The sequence below is a fragment of the Poeciliopsis prolifica genome, unplaced genomic scaffold (genome assembly GCF_027474105.1).
Source record: "Poeciliopsis prolifica strain line A6 unplaced genomic scaffold, Auburn_PproV2 SCAFFOLD060, whole genome shotgun sequence".
In the NCBI taxonomy this organism is placed as follows: domain Eukaryota; kingdom Metazoa; phylum Chordata; class Actinopteri; order Cyprinodontiformes; family Poeciliidae; genus Poeciliopsis; species Poeciliopsis prolifica.
In genome coordinates this window covers 1,612,336-1,627,849 of record NW_026562435.1, presented here as the reverse complement: position 1 = coordinate 1,627,849, position 15,514 = coordinate 1,612,336, and the positions used below count along the sequence as shown (strand labels likewise).

The 15,514-nt window shown below is 40.4% G+C and overlaps 2 protein-coding genes across 2 annotated transcripts; both read left to right on the top strand.

The window, feature by feature from the left end:
• The first annotated feature begins 71 nt into the window (after positions 1 to 71).
• scinla (scinderin like a) lies at positions 72 to 9,281 on the top strand. The gene is made up of 17 exons (XM_055060454.1): positions 72 to 175; positions 945 to 1,134; positions 1,202 to 1,356; positions 3,022 to 3,183; positions 3,291 to 3,440; positions 3,544 to 3,630; positions 4,558 to 4,690; positions 4,860 to 4,948; positions 5,037 to 5,243; positions 5,356 to 5,489; positions 5,780 to 5,870; positions 6,509 to 6,679; positions 6,765 to 6,939; positions 7,029 to 7,144; positions 8,063 to 8,140; positions 8,228 to 8,288; positions 8,391 to 9,281. The coding sequence occupies exons 2-17, from the start codon at positions 957 to 959 to the stop codon at positions 8,516 to 8,518; spliced, it is 2,115 nt and encodes a 704-aa protein (XP_054916429.1). The 5' UTR covers positions 72 to 175; positions 945 to 956; the 3' UTR covers positions 8,519 to 9,281.
• Positions 9,282 to 9,486: 205 nt separating this feature from the next.
• On the top strand, positions 9,487 to 14,444 carry zgc:109982 (uncharacterized protein LOC553564 homolog). The gene is made up of 6 exons (XM_055060455.1): positions 9,487 to 9,628; positions 11,116 to 11,277; positions 11,954 to 12,133; positions 12,220 to 12,313; positions 12,527 to 12,710; positions 14,026 to 14,444. Exons 1-6 carry the CDS (start codon positions 9,532 to 9,534, stop codon positions 14,260 to 14,262), a joined length of 954 nt encoding a protein of 317 aa, XP_054916430.1. The 5' UTR covers positions 9,487 to 9,531; the 3' UTR covers positions 14,263 to 14,444.
• Positions 14,445 to 15,514: the final 1,070 nt, after the last annotated feature.

Genomic DNA, 15,514 nt, shown 5'->3' with positions numbered 1-15,514 from the left:
GTGTGGTTCTGCAGCCTGGGCCGGGCCTGGATGTGGCTGAACACGCCTCTCCATCTGAGGGTGGATGTCCTCTCTGCTTATATAGCCCACGGCGGCTCAAACTGGCTCCGCGGACGACTGGAAGAGCAGCAGTGCAGCTTCTCCACAACCAGCATCTGATTCTCTCCTCATCCAGGTAAAAGAAAACGTCTTGGATCTGTAAATCTTTCCTGTCGTGTCTCTGTTTATGCAATAGCAACAAGTTCCTGCAAGGCTGATCATGCTCCCGCATGAACTCTGTCTGCGTTATGCATCTACTGAAACAAACTTTTAACACAAGCTGCATGCAAGTAAAGCCAAGAATGACTAAATAATGCACATTATGACCTGGTGTCATTGAAACAAAGTCTTTTTTTACATGATTATATGTTGGATATTTGGGTGTGGACGGGTTTGTCCACACCCATCATAACTATACTTTCAACAATTAGCTAGATAAATTTTCTCAGTGCCTGTGGTGACTGGTTGCTCGTCTTTTAAAAACACCCCACAGACAACTTGCAGTGCAGCTCAGTGAAGGCTGGCAGGACACACCCTGCTGTGTCCTATACATTCTGCTTCAAGAGCAGCTGAGTTAATAAATAAAAGTGCCTGCATTACAGGTTCTGCAATGACATGTTCCTGGAACCCGTCAGGAGTTTATTGGAAACAGAACAAAAAGCTCTAATGTGCAGATAGTGATGTGGTTTAACGTTTGAGTTCGTGAATGATGCTTTAATTCTAAAAGCCAGGGGAGGTATTGAACCTGTCTCGGAGCAGAACTGTGGGTTTGAGTCACAGGAAAAAGAAGAAAAAAAAGTCAGAAAACTCAAAGGGCTAAAGTACTGAAGATGATAAGCTTCTTCCATGCAAGAAACTCATCAGGTAGTTTTCTGCAGCATTAATGAAAACGTGTCTCCTCTAAGGCCTTCAGCACCATGGCACACCAGGCGTTCCAGACAGCGGGGAAGAAGCCCGGCCTGCAGATATGGCGGGTGGAGAAGATGGATCTGGCTCCGGTTCCAACACAGCTCTACGGAGACTTCTTCACCGGGGACGCCTACATCATCCTCCACACCACTGCGGCTCCTTCTTACAACGTGCACTCATGGATCGGTATGTCCCACCTACAAACCCGTTTTTTTTTTCCCTGCCACTTTTTGAACTCCTGTCCCGTTTGCAGGTGATGAAGCCACCAAAGACGAGGCTGGAGCTGCTGCTATTCTGATCACCCAGCTGGATGATCACCTTGGTGGCGGACCGGTCCAGTTCAACGAGTTCCAAAACGAAGAGTCACTCACCTTTCAGGGTTACTTCAAGTCTGGCATCAAGTACAAGGTAAAATACTCCTGCTCTCATGTTACATATCAGTAACATTTTAGTTGAAGAGGTGAGCATAAGACTGACATGAAACTGTCCTATTCATGACATAACTCCTGTGATGAACAGAAGGAGTGAATATTTTTGACCATCGTCATGAAGTGTCATTCGGTAAGCAATGACATATTTAATGCAAAGTTAATGACACTTTATATTTTAATGCGTTTTTAATGCAACTTCGCATTAAAAATGTCAATATTTTCCCAATAATCCAAAGCTGACACTTTAATGAGCTTTCAATGCAACTTTTAGTTCAACTTCAGATTGTTTGTATTGTCAACAATCACTGTTGTTCAGGACAACAGCAATAAATTTTCATGAAGACTCCTTTATGTATATGACAGGTTCTGTCAGTCTTATGAACACCCCTTCACATAAATGTTGCCTAGATATCTTTTGTTTTTTGTGATTTTTTGTTCGTGTATCAAAGTAATGGAACTTTTTAAGCAGAGCAGTTGAATTTGTGGGGTTATTTTGGGGATCTGTGGTAGCCTGCCCCTCCTGGTTTTCCATAGAGGGTTTCCATGGAGAGTTTGAGCTGCCAAACAGAGACTTGCTCTGACAATGCCAAAATAACAGACTGCTACAAATGCCATTAACTTCTAAACTCAAATATCATTCTTTTCTTGAATCTGAAAGAGTTTTGTCCCAAAAAAACAAAACAAAGCAAATAAAAATCCCTACAAAATACAAAAACATGAGTATCAGAGAGGATCTGGTTTTTGGAAACATTCCTCTGAGATTCTGCTCCTTGATGCCATGAGTCACCACATTCCAACTGTTTTGTTGGCCGAAACTTTCGCACAGACTTGCTTCCATTTCACCCCGTCCTGAAGATGGTACGTTTCAGATTTCCTGCCTCAGAACGCCTGGAGAATCCACTGGATTCATTGTGACTGCAATCAAACCAATCTTAAGATTTATTTACATGACAATATCCCAAACCTGTAAGCTTCTGATCCATGAAATAACACTGGAAAATACCTTAATGAATGCCCTGGTATTACTTGTGAATAAATTAACCAAAACCACAATGAAAATAATGAACATTTTCATTGACCAACATTTTTGCTTTTGTCCATAGTATAACCATTCTTTTTAGCCAGATCATTTCTCATTTTCTTAATAGCAATCACTGGACTGTAAAGGAGCTTTTTCTTTGTACTCAGATTTTCTGAATTCCCAGTTGGAAGCACAACAAAACTTATTCATCAGTTCAATTGACCAAAAGGAATTTGATCAAACTAAGAAAGCTGTATTTTGTCAAGTCTAGACATAAGATGTCAGACAGACTGAAAGCATAGATAGTTGTGGCTTTAGAAGCATTTGTGGCTGATGGGAGTGTACTTCTTGGTACTGCAGCCTGCTGCATGTAAGCCTGTCAAAATTCACTGGTTCCAAGAAAGAGTGAATGGACGGATCACAAAGGGATCAATTTTTAGGTGTTCATTTGTCTTTGCTTTGGTCGTTGAGGGTGGAACAAACAGGGCGGTGTGTGCATGTCTCTGTCCTTTCAGAATGAAATGAACAAAGTTCTTAGCAGGATGTTGACGTCTAACATATTCATTGTTTTCATTTGTTCTGGATGGGACAGCAGAGGTATAAATGGTTTGTTATCCACAGAAAGGAGGAGTAAACTCAGGCTTCAAGCATGTCGTGACCAACGACACGACTGTGAAGCGCCTGCTGCACCTCAAAGGCCGGCGTACAGTCAGAGCCACCGAGGTGGCCTTGTCCTGGGACAGCTTCAACAAGGGAGACTGCTTCATCATCGACCTGGGAAAGGCAAGACAAAGTCTGAGCTAAAGAAAACCAATGCTTAATTAGAGAAATTTTGCAGTAACTAAGACTCCTCTCTTTGATTCCTTCTGTTCCGCTCGGTGCAACAACAGGTTATCTACCAGTGGTCTGGCAGTGAGAGCAATCGCTATGAGCGTCTCAAGGCCACTCAGATGGCCAAAGACATCCGGGACAATGAGAGACATGGCCGTGCTGAGGTGAACATTATTGATGAGGGCAGTGAACCCGAGGCTGTCATCAAGGTGAGCTGTTTTCTTCTTTGGCTCTTCACCAAAGCACACAACATATTTGTCGCTGGCTGTGTTTCCATTAGGTCTATGAACAATAACCTCTACTCGTTAACAGGAACTTGGTCCAAAGCCGAATCTCCCTTCAGGAGACGGTGATGTCGATGATGCGAAGCACAAGAAGAATAAGGCATCTCTGTATCAGGTAAATATACCACTGGTGAACATACCTCAATGAAATGGTTGTAACTTTTTATCTCAAAAGTTTACAGAAACTTCAGTGACACTTTCATTTCATGCAGATTAAAAAATAAAGTCAAACAAAAGTGGTTTTTGTTTGACTGGGGAAGTAAAGCATTCTTCTGAATGACTTCCTTTGTCAGCAGTGTCTCTTCTTTGTGTTTGGTCTCCATGGTGATTAAATGTTGAACTGGCCAAAAAGGGGAAATGTCAGAAATAACAAAAAGCATCAGTAAGTACAAAACACTGCAAACTTGTGCCGCAAAACAAAAATGCTCCAGACCACTATGCAGAGTGCAGGTGTTACCTCTGTAAATATGCTTTTGTTTTATGTCATTCTAAAAGACTGTGCTTTTGAACAAGACTCCGACTCACTAGTGAACATCCCATCTTCACTGAGGGTCTGGTCTTGTATGGTTTGGTGGTTGACTTTCCCTATTGGTCTGGAGCACTTCCGTTTTGTGGAGCAGAAGTGTTTGTACTTACTGTTGCATTTGAATTGGAGGTGAGTGGATTGATCCAAAATATGGATAATACTGATACCAAGTTGGTTTCAGGATCTGATCAATACAAGCGTGGTAAAATCAGTCATTTACTTTAAGATTGCCTGTTGCACATTCACTTCAATTTTTTATTATAGTTTCTCAACTCTGCTTCAAAAAAGTTTTTGTTTAAACTTGATCACTGAGAATGTGTTCTCTTATTATTATGCCATTACCACTATGCCATTTGAAAATCATCTCAAAACAACAATGTAATCGTTGGTCACAGTAACGTCTGGGACTATTTATTGTCCAGTAACATTTGTTATTTTGACAGGCCTGCATGTTGCTGGTATCTAATAGATTTGAGTGATACATTGAAAAGTCTGAGTCGTATCTTTTATTGGTAGATTTCTGATGCTTCTGGAAGCATGACAACAACTCTGGTGGCCAGTTCAAACCCATTCAAACAAGACATGCTCTCTCCCAGTGAATGCTACATCCTGGATAATGGAGACGATGGGAACATATTTGTTTGGAAAGGTATTAGGCTTTTGATTTGTTTTTGGTTTTTTTCCAAAAACTTATCTGTATTTTGTATGTTTGCTGATGTACAATTTGTGTTTGTAGAAATAGGATTTTGCTACTTTTCCATTGAACTACAGAGTAAATTTGTTCAGCTCTGATCTTTGTACCACATCCCACATTGCAGGACCAAAGGCAAACTCAACTGAGCGCAAAGAAGCGTGGACTATTGCCCAAAAGTTCATCAAAGAAAAGAATTACTCTCCAAGAACAAAGGTAATGCAGTCAGTGTCTGTCACAGGGTCTCCATTAGATGGTGTGATGAAAACACATTCGTTACTTGGTGTGTTTCTCCCAATGAAAGGTTCAAGTCATTCCTGCGGGGAGTGAGACCACTCTGTTCAAGCAGTTCTTTTTCAAATGGCTGGAGGGAGCGGCCACGGGTCAGACCTACACTGTGGGTCGCATCGCTAAAGTGGAGAAGATTCCCTTCGATGCCTCAAAACTCCATGGCAACAACGCCATGGCCGCCCAGCATGGCATGGTGGATAACGGCTCTGGGAAAGTCCAGGTAAGGTTACGGACTTTGCCACAATAACAAAGCATGTATCATTTATTATATTGTTATGACTAATATCAGTAGTAGTAGTGTTTACACATAAGACACTATTGGCTGTTCATAGATCTGGCGTGTGGAAGGAGGTGACAAGGCCCCTGTGGACCCGTCCAGCTATGGGCATTTCTATGGAGGAGACTGTTATCTGGTGCTGTATTCCTACAGCGATGGAGGGAGGCAGAAGCACATCATCTACACCTGGTGGGTGCAGCTTTGCATCATTTGTCAGACGGCCTCAGACAAACTGGTCCCTGTCGGTGTTCTGTACATCTCTTCTAGCCTTTTAACGAGTTTGACTATCTGCAGAAGTTGAAATGACTACATTTACTGTTATTCACAACATTAACAGAGATTTATCATTCCTACGTATCCTTTAAGCAAATGATGTATATTAGCCAATGGACTGAATGCAGAAAATTTCTTTCCTGCTTCTGTTGCTCGAAGCTTAAACAAACATTCCCAGCACTGAACCTGGTGTTGCTTTGCTGCAGGCAAGGCCAGAAGTGCAGTCAGGATGAACTGGCTGCTTCAGCTTTCCTCACAGTCAAACTGGACGATTCCATGGGAGGAGTTGCCACTCAGGTGTGTTATCTTTTTACTGAATACAACAAACATTCATTACATTTTACAGATAAAACATCAGTTCAAGTTATATTTGTTATAGTGAAAGGCTGCAAAATTGTTATGTTCTCACACGTAGTGGGTCACGTAATGGCAGTTGGTGGCACTGTGATCCTGTGTTTGAATCCCAGGCTCGGTTCTTCTGCGTCTTCTCCCAATGCATAAATGGGTTCTCTCTGGGTACTCTGACTTGTCTGTTTCATTATGATGTCAGCACCACTTCCTGTGTTTTGCTGTAATTCTTAATTTTTTGTGCCAAGAGCTTATTGGACTCTACACAGCCTCTCTGGTTCCAACAGAGATCTCCACTCAAGGACTTTCTTACCAAAAGTAAACCAAGAAGCTCTAAAATGTCTAAACATCTCCAAGCAGCACTACCACTGAGATTACCCAGGACTACAGAACATTGCTCATTGGTAGCAAATCAAAGTATAACCAGTTGACCTTATGGAATCATTTTGTTCAGATTAGTGTTTTTGAAAGGGAAAAGAAAAAACTCCGCTCCAGTAGATTTCAGATAGACTCACCTTTCAGTTAGAGAGCTGAGCTTTCATGCTTTCTCCACATCTTCATGCTATACATCATCTGTGTCTCTACAGGTCCGGGTCACTCAGAGCCGAGAGCCTCCTCACCTGGTGAGCCTGTTTAAGGACAAGCCTTTAATCGTCCACCTGGGTGGGACGTCCCGCAAGGGTGGAGACAGCAAACCTGCCAGCACTCGCCTCTTCCATATCCGCCAGAGTTCCACCAAAGCATTGAGGGCTGTTGAGGTCAGCCTTGATTCTTGAGAAAAGTAGATGTGGAAGTGATGCTTTTTGTGCTGAACTGTGGAAATCTTCAATGTCTTTGACCCAGGTGGAAGCCACGGCCTCCAGTCTGAACACTAACGACGTGTTTGTGCTCAAATCGGCAAATTCCCTGTTCGTGTGGAAGGGGAAGGGAGCAAGTCCGGATGAGATGACTGCAGCCAAGTACGTTGCCAGCCTGCTGGGTGGAACTGCCACAGAGGTGGAGGAATCCAAGGAACCAGGTGACGGGCAAAAGTAGATGCATAGTCACTGCAACGTGGCAATGCAATGGGTGCTTTGTTATATTAATCAAATATTATCCTTTTGGCAGCTGGTTTCTGGACAGCGCTGGGAGGGAAGAAAGAATACCAGACCTCCAAGACCCTCCAGAACATAGTCAGACCACCAAGACTGTTTGCCTGTTCCAATAAGACCGGTCGGCTCATTGTGAGTGTTCAAGTATCACATTTTGTCTTTTTTTACAAATAGTTTGTTTATGTGATAGACCAACACAAAGTAGCAAATAATTAGACAATGGAGGAAAAAGAATAAATAACAAAATGACTGAATTGGATAAGATGGAGAGAAGCTGTGAAGACCAGTCTTTGATTGAATCAAATTGCACAATCAAATTTAGGGCTGGACTTTGACTGGGCCATGGAACTGCAGATTGAAAATAATTGCCCTTGTAAAAGTGGAACCTCTGCTCCTGTCTTTAGTCTTTTGCATGCTATAACAGGTTTGCTACTGGTCTTGCCCTGAGTTCATCCCATCATTTCTGCATTCATTCCCACATCAAGATGATGCCACCTGCTTGCTGTCAGTTTTGTGCCACATATAGCATTTTGCATATTAGCCATGAAGCTTAATTTTGGTCTCACCTCAGCAGAACACCATCTTCTCAATTTCAGTTTCTTATTTACTTTACATTGACTGTTCTACTCATAACTTCACTGATTGAACAAATGAAAATTGTCTTATTTTTACATGTTTGACCAGGCTTGTGAAGCTATTGGTGTATTTAAGTGTACTGTACTGGAGCAGAGTTATCAGACACATTTATATTTTAGTACATGTATGCTATTGCATATCGGTATCCAATACCTAAACCCAGTTTAGATCCCTAATCTAAACTGGGTTTTATTTTTGGGCGTTTGATTTCAAGGGGGACACAAATGCACACTACACTTTTCAGACTTTTATCAGTGAAGGAATATTATAATTTTCCTTCCACTTCTGCATCATTTGCTATTTTATCTTGCTCAGTCACATATTTGTGAATATAATGTTTAAATGTTTAAAGGATGAAAATACCTTTTGCACTGCACCACATATTTACATAAGCATGTGTTTGATGACGTGCAGGCAGAAGAGGTGCCAGGCGACTTCTCACAGATTGATTTGGCAACCGATGACGTCATGGTTCTGGACACATGGGATCAGGTCCGCTAACGATGACACAGTTCAGTGGTAAATGTGTTTTCATGTAATTTCCTGCGTTTAAGCTCACTGAGACTTTTCTGCTCTCAGGTCTTTGTTTGGATTGGAAACGAAGCGAATGACACAGAGAAGACTGGAGCTCCTAAAATCGGTACAACTGCCTGCTCCTCAACCCACCACCACCGACTGTGAAGAATGTTTCTGGAACACCACTGACTGTGAGGTTTTTCATTTCTCCTTCTTTTCCTTTCAGCCCAGGACTACGTGAATTCAGACCCCTCTGGTCGCCGCGACGTCCCCATCACCACCATCAAGCAGGGGCAGGAGCCGCTTTCCTTCACCGGCTGGTTCCATGGTTGGGACTCCAAGATGTGGAACTAAGATCTTTTGGAATCCATAGTTGCCTTCAGGAAAAAAAAAAAAAAAGAAAACATTAGTGGGGAAAAAAAATACTTTAAGGCTATGCAACCCAGTGTTTGAAATATGTTCGACAAAACCTCCTGCCATTTTCCTTTGCTGTTATTCATGTGTATTCATTTGCTTTCACCAGTAAACCAGTTTGCAACTCCTTAAGAAAAAAACGACATGAGGCAGTCTTGTTTTCTGAGCTTCGTGGCCTCAAAAACTGAGATTAAAAAAAGAAGAAAAATATATCTACACTGCAAAAACACAAAATTGTATCAAGTATTTATTCTTTATAGTGCAAGTATGTTAGTGCACTTGAAATACGACAAAACCAACTTGCAAGAAACTTCTCAGCAAGCTATAACAGACTGTTTTAAGTTAACAATTCCTTGATATTGATGAAGTAATTCCATTCTCAGATTATTTCACTTGTAACAAGACATGTTTTCCTTAATACAAGTGAAACAATCTGCCAATGGAAGTCATACTGTTTTGTTCATATGAAGGAGTTATTTACTTAAAACTCCTGCTGGCAAGTTACTTGTAAGTTTTGTCTTATTTCAAGTGCACTGAGATTTTTGCACTATAAAGAAGATTAGAAATACTTGGTATAATTTTGTGCTTTTGCAGTGTAGAGATTTGAATTTGACATTACATTTTGCATATTTGGGCCCAAATTGTAAAGATAAATGTCTGACCTAAAATTGAATAAAAAAATAAAACTCTTTTCTCACCCCTTGTTCTGACTGACAAGCCTTTGATTTGTCCCACACCTGGGTTTCCCTGTGACAACAGCCGTGTTATCATTAACCCAAATCCCCCTGTGCAGCTGCAGCATGTGCTGGCCACACTTCTCAGTAATCTTCAGGCCCAAAGCACAAGGCTTCTGCTGAGTTGCAAGCCTGTGGATTAAGGAGTGGGCTTTAACATCACCTCGCTCCTTTTGTTCTCCTTCATTCTGCGAGACAAACGCAAACAAAGCGGGCACAATGAACCAGAAGGTGGTACTCATCACGGGCTGCTCCTCGGGGATCGGCCTGGCTCTGGCGGCCCGGATTGCCAAGGACGAGAAGAAGAGGTTCATGGGTAAATGTGTCCATTCACTGCTTCTCCTGAAAGCTTGAAAGTGTTGGGTTAAATTTGAAAATGGTCAGATGTGTTTTAGGGGTTTTTAGGTCACACCTAAACAAAGAAAAAACAGACAGAAGAAAAAATGTTGTGGTCCGTTAGTTTAAAGGGAACTTAGGAGAGAGTTCCCTTTAAACTAACAGGAAACGTTGAGCTGTTCTCTGCAAAAACACACATCATTACCGAATATTTTTGGTCTAGTTTCTAGTGCCAATGGGTTAGAACGCTTGAAATAAGATAAAACAAATGTGCATGTAACTTTTCAGCTTTTTAAAATGTCAATACTTCTTTAATATTGGTGAAAAAAGTATTAGTTTCATTGCTAAATGAAACTAATACTTGCGACATGGGACAAATGTCTTATAAGTGAAATAATCTGCCAATGAAACTAATACTTTTTCATCAATATTAAGGTTTTAGTTAGTTAAATCAAGCTCCTGTTTCTTGCTCAGTTACTTGTTAGTTAGTTTTGACTCATTTCAAATGTACTAAGACATTTGCAATAGAAACCATCCAAAAATACTTGTTAAGATTTTGTGCTGGTGCATTGTTGGGTCTGTTGTTTACCTGACTGGGTGCTCCAGGCAATTCCCCCAGGCTTCTGGTTAGCATAAATAACAAAACAGACAGCTGAAATGTGCAAAGAAACTAGAAGATGAATTCATATTTTTGTCAATTTCATTCCTCTTGGCCGTTTGCAGTGACCAATTTAATTGGATAACAAATAATCCCAGTAATTATTGAGATAAATGATAATGTTTTGAGACCATTCTCTGGGAAGACATTAAGTGCATAGCAATGCAAGTTTGCCCTCTTACAAAACTAATAAACTTTAATTTTATAAATATAACTTAAGAATGGAAATGAAAGATGTTTTAAATACCCAAAATAAAACAGGTCAAACACAAACAATAAATAATACAGAAGAAAAAAAGCACTTACAACCACAACTGTGAATCATCAGAATGGAAATTATTGAGCTCATTTTAATTAATCGTTCCATTAATTGATTATTTGATTATTGTGACAGGTTTACATACCTTCCAGTTTCAGAAATTTGGTTTCTTGTTTCATATAAGAAATAAATGAGAGAGCACAAAAAACTCAGTGGTGAAAAACATTTTATGATTCAAAATAATCAAGAATGTGGAGGCATGTGTTTATTAATTGTGTTGTTTTCCATAATATCCCAGTAAACAGTTTTCTTACAGTATTCTCTTGGAAAGAAAAGCCACTGAGGTCCAGGGATTATCCTGAGTAAACGACAGCACAGTTTATCCATATGAATTATTGCAGGTCAGCAAAGTAGGAGCCTAATTAGAGAATAAACCCATAGTACGTCTGATCGTAAATATGCAACAGGATGTTATCCTACATATTGCGTAGACCTGCATGAAACGCAGCTGTGTTCTGCTGTCAGAGGACCATTTGTTTGTGTGTTGTAGTCTATGCCACCATGAGAAACCCGGGTAAGGCCGAGCTGCTGGTGGAGGCGGCCGGCCGGACTCTGGGCAGGACGCTGGAGATCAAGCAGCTGGACGTGTGCAGCGAGGAATCCATCAAAGCCTGCGTGGACAGCCTGCCAGAACGCAGGGTGGACATCCTCAGTAAGTCTGCACACACACCTCCTGCTAAAACACCCACACGTTCAAAGCTTCACTCATTCTGTGCACACATTTTCACTGTAGAAACACTAAAACACAGTTCTTGCACAATGCAAGCCAAAATTTTGAATAGTGCATCCCACAGTGAGGCAATACAGTTTTCTTGTTCTGCATGTGTAAGGGTGATAAAAAAAAGTGAAGAATCCACATGATGGAGCAGAAACTAGAAAGAAAATAAAACATAAGACATCTGGAAGTTCAGGAAGAGTCTGTTTCAGTCTCGTGCATCCATCCCTAAAGTTCACTGAAAACACACAAGAAATCTGAATTAAGGTTTTTGTAGTTTATCCGTCCGTCCATCCTCTGTCTACACCTTCATCCTGCACTGGTCAATTTGGGAACAACGAGACACACATCCCTGAATTCAGACGATCAAACAACAGAAGAGCAGTTTAGTGACGTGCTAGCCTAACGGTCGTGTTTTTGGACTGTCAGAGGAAGCCAGAGTACCTGGAGAAAACACACTCATACACATGGAGGTCATGAAAACTCACTGTAGAAAGACTCCAGATCATGAACTGAACCCAGGACCTTCTTGCTGCAAAGCAACATTGAGAAAAAACTGTGTGATAATGCCAACAGTAATGTAAAGGTGAATTTTACTGCCCACCTGTCTCAGTCAGTAATGCAGGGATGGGACTGATTGGACCCATCGAGTGCCAGTCTATCGATGAGATGAAGACGGTTATGGACACCAACTTCTTCGGGCTTGTGCGACTGCTGAAGGAGATCCTGCCTGATATGAAAAAGAGGAAGAAAGGTCATATTGTGGTCATCAGCAGTGTCATGGGCATTCAAGGTGAGGAGGGGCTGACCTGCTCATCTTCAGTCCCAATGTTGTTTGAAACATTTCCCTAACAGTTTCTCTCTTTGCCTCTGTTTTAGGAATATTGTTCAATGATGTCTATGCAGCATCTAAGTTTGCAGTGGAAGGCTTTTGCGAAAGTTTGGCAGTTCAAGCCCTGAGGTTCAATCTGAAGTATGTTCAAAGTGCATCGTCAACATGATCAGACTTGCAAACAGTACTGATGTTTGAATGCAGCGTTTGTGCAAACATGCTGCACAACTGCCAAAAGACAGAATTACGAGAGTTGCGCTTACATGGCAGGTTCTAACAGAGCCAATCAGTGACGAGTTAAGTATTTCTTTATGTCACCTTTTTCACTCTACTTTTGTTTAACTTCTTTGCCAGCATCAGCCTAATAGAACCAGGCCCGGTGATCACGGAGTTTGAGCGTAAGGTTTACGAAGAGGGCCTGAAGACGGACCTCAGCAAAGCTGATAAAGTGACTGCGGACATGTTCACAAACATCTACCTGAAGAACTACAACCAGATCTTTGAAACTCTTGGTCAGACAGCAGAGGATGTAGCAGAGGTATTAGTTCTTTATGTTGGTTCAAATGGAAGATGTTGTTTCTAGAGATGCACTGATTTCAGTTTTCTGGCTATATACCATTCCTCTAAAAATTAATTGTGAATTCACAAATTACACCATTTTTTTTTTATTTGCTACAAAGTTGCAAAGTTGGCATCAGTGGGGTGACTATTGTCAAAGAGGAAACTGGTGGATTTTCAGACCTTTGGGGATGAAGATAAGAACTGTGGATAACATTGATCAATCATGTATCAATCACAGATATCTGTGCACCCTACTTGTTTCACCTTACAAGGCTGTTTGTAGTCTGTAAAGTTACAGTGCCTTGCAGAAGTCTTCACACCCTATGACTTTCTCCGCATTTTGTTACAATAACAAAATTTAATGGCTTTCACAGAAATCTGAGGTAATACTCCAGAAAGTAGTGCATAATTATGAATTAGAGACAAAAGGATGGAAGGCTTCCAGCTTTGATTTATTATTATTATTTTTTAATATGTACCACAAACATGTAGTGTGTATTTGTGTTTACTGAGCACTTTTCAAACCATCACTCATAAAAGAAAGATTATGTCACAAAACTTACCAAGAGACATAAAAATGAATGTTAGGAAATACTATCTAGTCTGTCTAAAATCAAGATATTTTTCAAGAAAAGATGAGAAAAATGCCATTTTTTGGTTAAGACATTCAAACACCTGCAGCTCAAAGTCTTATGATCCATTTTGGACTTTTTTCAGTTATTTTCAGTTTTGAGCACTTCTTTATTGTTTGATTCTATTTCTTGGTACAGTTCAGTTATCCTCATTCTCTTTTGGATTTGTTTCACTTGACTAGTATTTATTTCTGAATTTGGAGAGCCCAATTAACCTAACAGTCATGTTTTTGGACTGTGGGAGGAAGCCAGAGTACCAAGAGAGAACCCACGCATGCACAGAGAGAACATGCAAACTCTGTGCAGAAAGATCCCGGCCCGGGAATCCAACCCAGGACCTTCTTGCTGCAAGGCTCTATGTGCGTTTTCATAACAAAATTGCTAAAAATGGTTCTGGTCTTACATTTTGACCCACTGTCTAACTCATCATATTTAATACAAACTCTCAACTTCAAACTTAGAAAGCAATTTCAAAATCACATATTCTTTCCTTCCACTTCCTAACTATGCACCATTCTGTGCTGGTTTGTCACATAAAAACCCAATAAAACACATTGTCATTTGAGGTTGTAGTGTGACAATGTGTAAACAAGATTGAAGGAGTGAATGCTTCTGCAAATTAAAAGTTCTTACTGCCTGCTGTGTGTGTTTTGTTTCCAGCACACCCACAGGATCATCACTATGGACAATCCTCCTTTCCGCCATCAGACAAACACTCTCTACACACCCATGACCACACTGAAATATGCCGATCCCAACGGAGACCTCCCCATCGAAACGTTTTACAAAATGGTGTTTGAACACGACAAAGTCTTCAACGCCAGCCTGAACTTCCTCAAGCTGCTGCGCTGGAGGAGTCGCAAGAGTTTTAGCATGGAAAAAGATAAGAGTACCTGAGAGGATTAGTAACGACACGTCAGATCTCTTTCTGTGTGTGTGTGCGTGTGTATACATGTGTGAGAAATATAACCAACCAAAGCTGTCCACAGGTTTAGCTTTATTTCTGCTGCAATCAACCGACATTTCAAATGGAACAGTCAACTAAAATATCATAAATTTGAAAGCAATAAATCAATTTCTGAAAATGTATGACTCTGGAGTTTTCTGCACTAGGGAATACAATATACAGACTATAATATAGAAGAATCACTGAGCAGTATGCTGGCCTAACTATTTACAGGATCTTTGAGACACAGTCATGTTCAATTCAATTGGTTTTACAGTGATCTTTATGCCAGTGAGTGAAAATATTTCAAGGTCTAAACAGAGCTGTTACACAGAAATACTGTGTTTGATAGAGATAATCTTTATTGATATGAATCCAGTAGAACATTTTCGTTCTGCTAATTTTTTAGTAAATGGATGGGCTTTATTATTAATTTCATAATAATAAAGCTCTGAATAGCTCTTGAAGCTCTGACTCCAATCACAGCTGATGTCTTGTGAATCTCCCCCAAATTCTTGAATAATCTTTGCTTCAGCTGATTATTCCTGTTGCTTGTGCATCCTACATTCTACTGCGACTTTTCCTTCTACTTAACTTTCCATTCATATTTTCGGACACAGCTGTCTGTGAGTAGCCATCTGCTTTAGCCATTAGTTTTTGTAACTTTGCCATGGCAAGATGTTGATTGCTGGTCTTCTCAACAATTTTGTAGGTCATTAAATATCAGAACATTTAAACATCAGAACAGAAACAAGCACTGTAGTGGATCTAAGATACAAATTCAAATGAATTACTGAAATAAATGCACTTCTTAATGAAATTCTAATTTACAGAAATCATTTGTGTAGATTGTGTACTTTGCACGGAGACCACGTCAGTAGATTATGGCGTTTCTTCGCATTCACTGCCACCCTCTGTTCACCTCGCGTAACTGCACCTGATTTTTCTCAACCAAGATCATGTATATTTTGAAAAGCAGTTTCCTGAGAGAAGATTTTATGTTTAACCAAGACTATATACTTGAATTTAAGCGACACTTGATATGTTCAAGTGTCACTTAAATTCTGCTAAAAAAGCTGATTATTGTGCATTTCGGTCATATGAAGCATCTTATATTTCGCAACAATTCAGGTTTATAATTAGAATTTCGTTATTGACATTGTACAAGAAAGCACAACGGAAATTGAATTAATTAAACACCAT

Bases quoted from the DNA above. Each gene is read 5' to 3' on its own strand.
- scinla (XM_055060454.1), top strand. From the start codon at position 957: ATGGCACACCAGGCGTTCCAGACAGCGGGGAAGAAGCCCGGCCTGCAG. The intron at 4,949-5,036 runs GTAATGCAGTCA...TCCCAATGAAAG, and splicing joins ATTACTCTCCAAGAACAAAG to GTTCAAGTCATTCCTGCGGG. The intron at 5,490-5,779 runs GTGGGTGCAGCT...GCTTTGCTGCAG, and splicing joins AAGCACATCATCTACACCTG to GCAAGGCCAGAAGTGCAGTC.
- zgc:109982 (XM_055060455.1), top strand. From the start codon at position 9,532: ATGAACCAGAAGGTGGTACTCATCACGGGCTGCTCCTCGGGGATCGGC. The intron at 12,314-12,526 runs GTATGTTCAAAG...CTTCTTTGCCAG, and splicing joins GCCCTGAGGTTCAATCTGAA to CATCAGCCTAATAGAACCAG. The intron at 12,711-14,025 runs GTATTAGTTCTT...TTTTGTTTCCAG, and splicing joins CAGCAGAGGATGTAGCAGAG to CACACCCACAGGATCATCAC.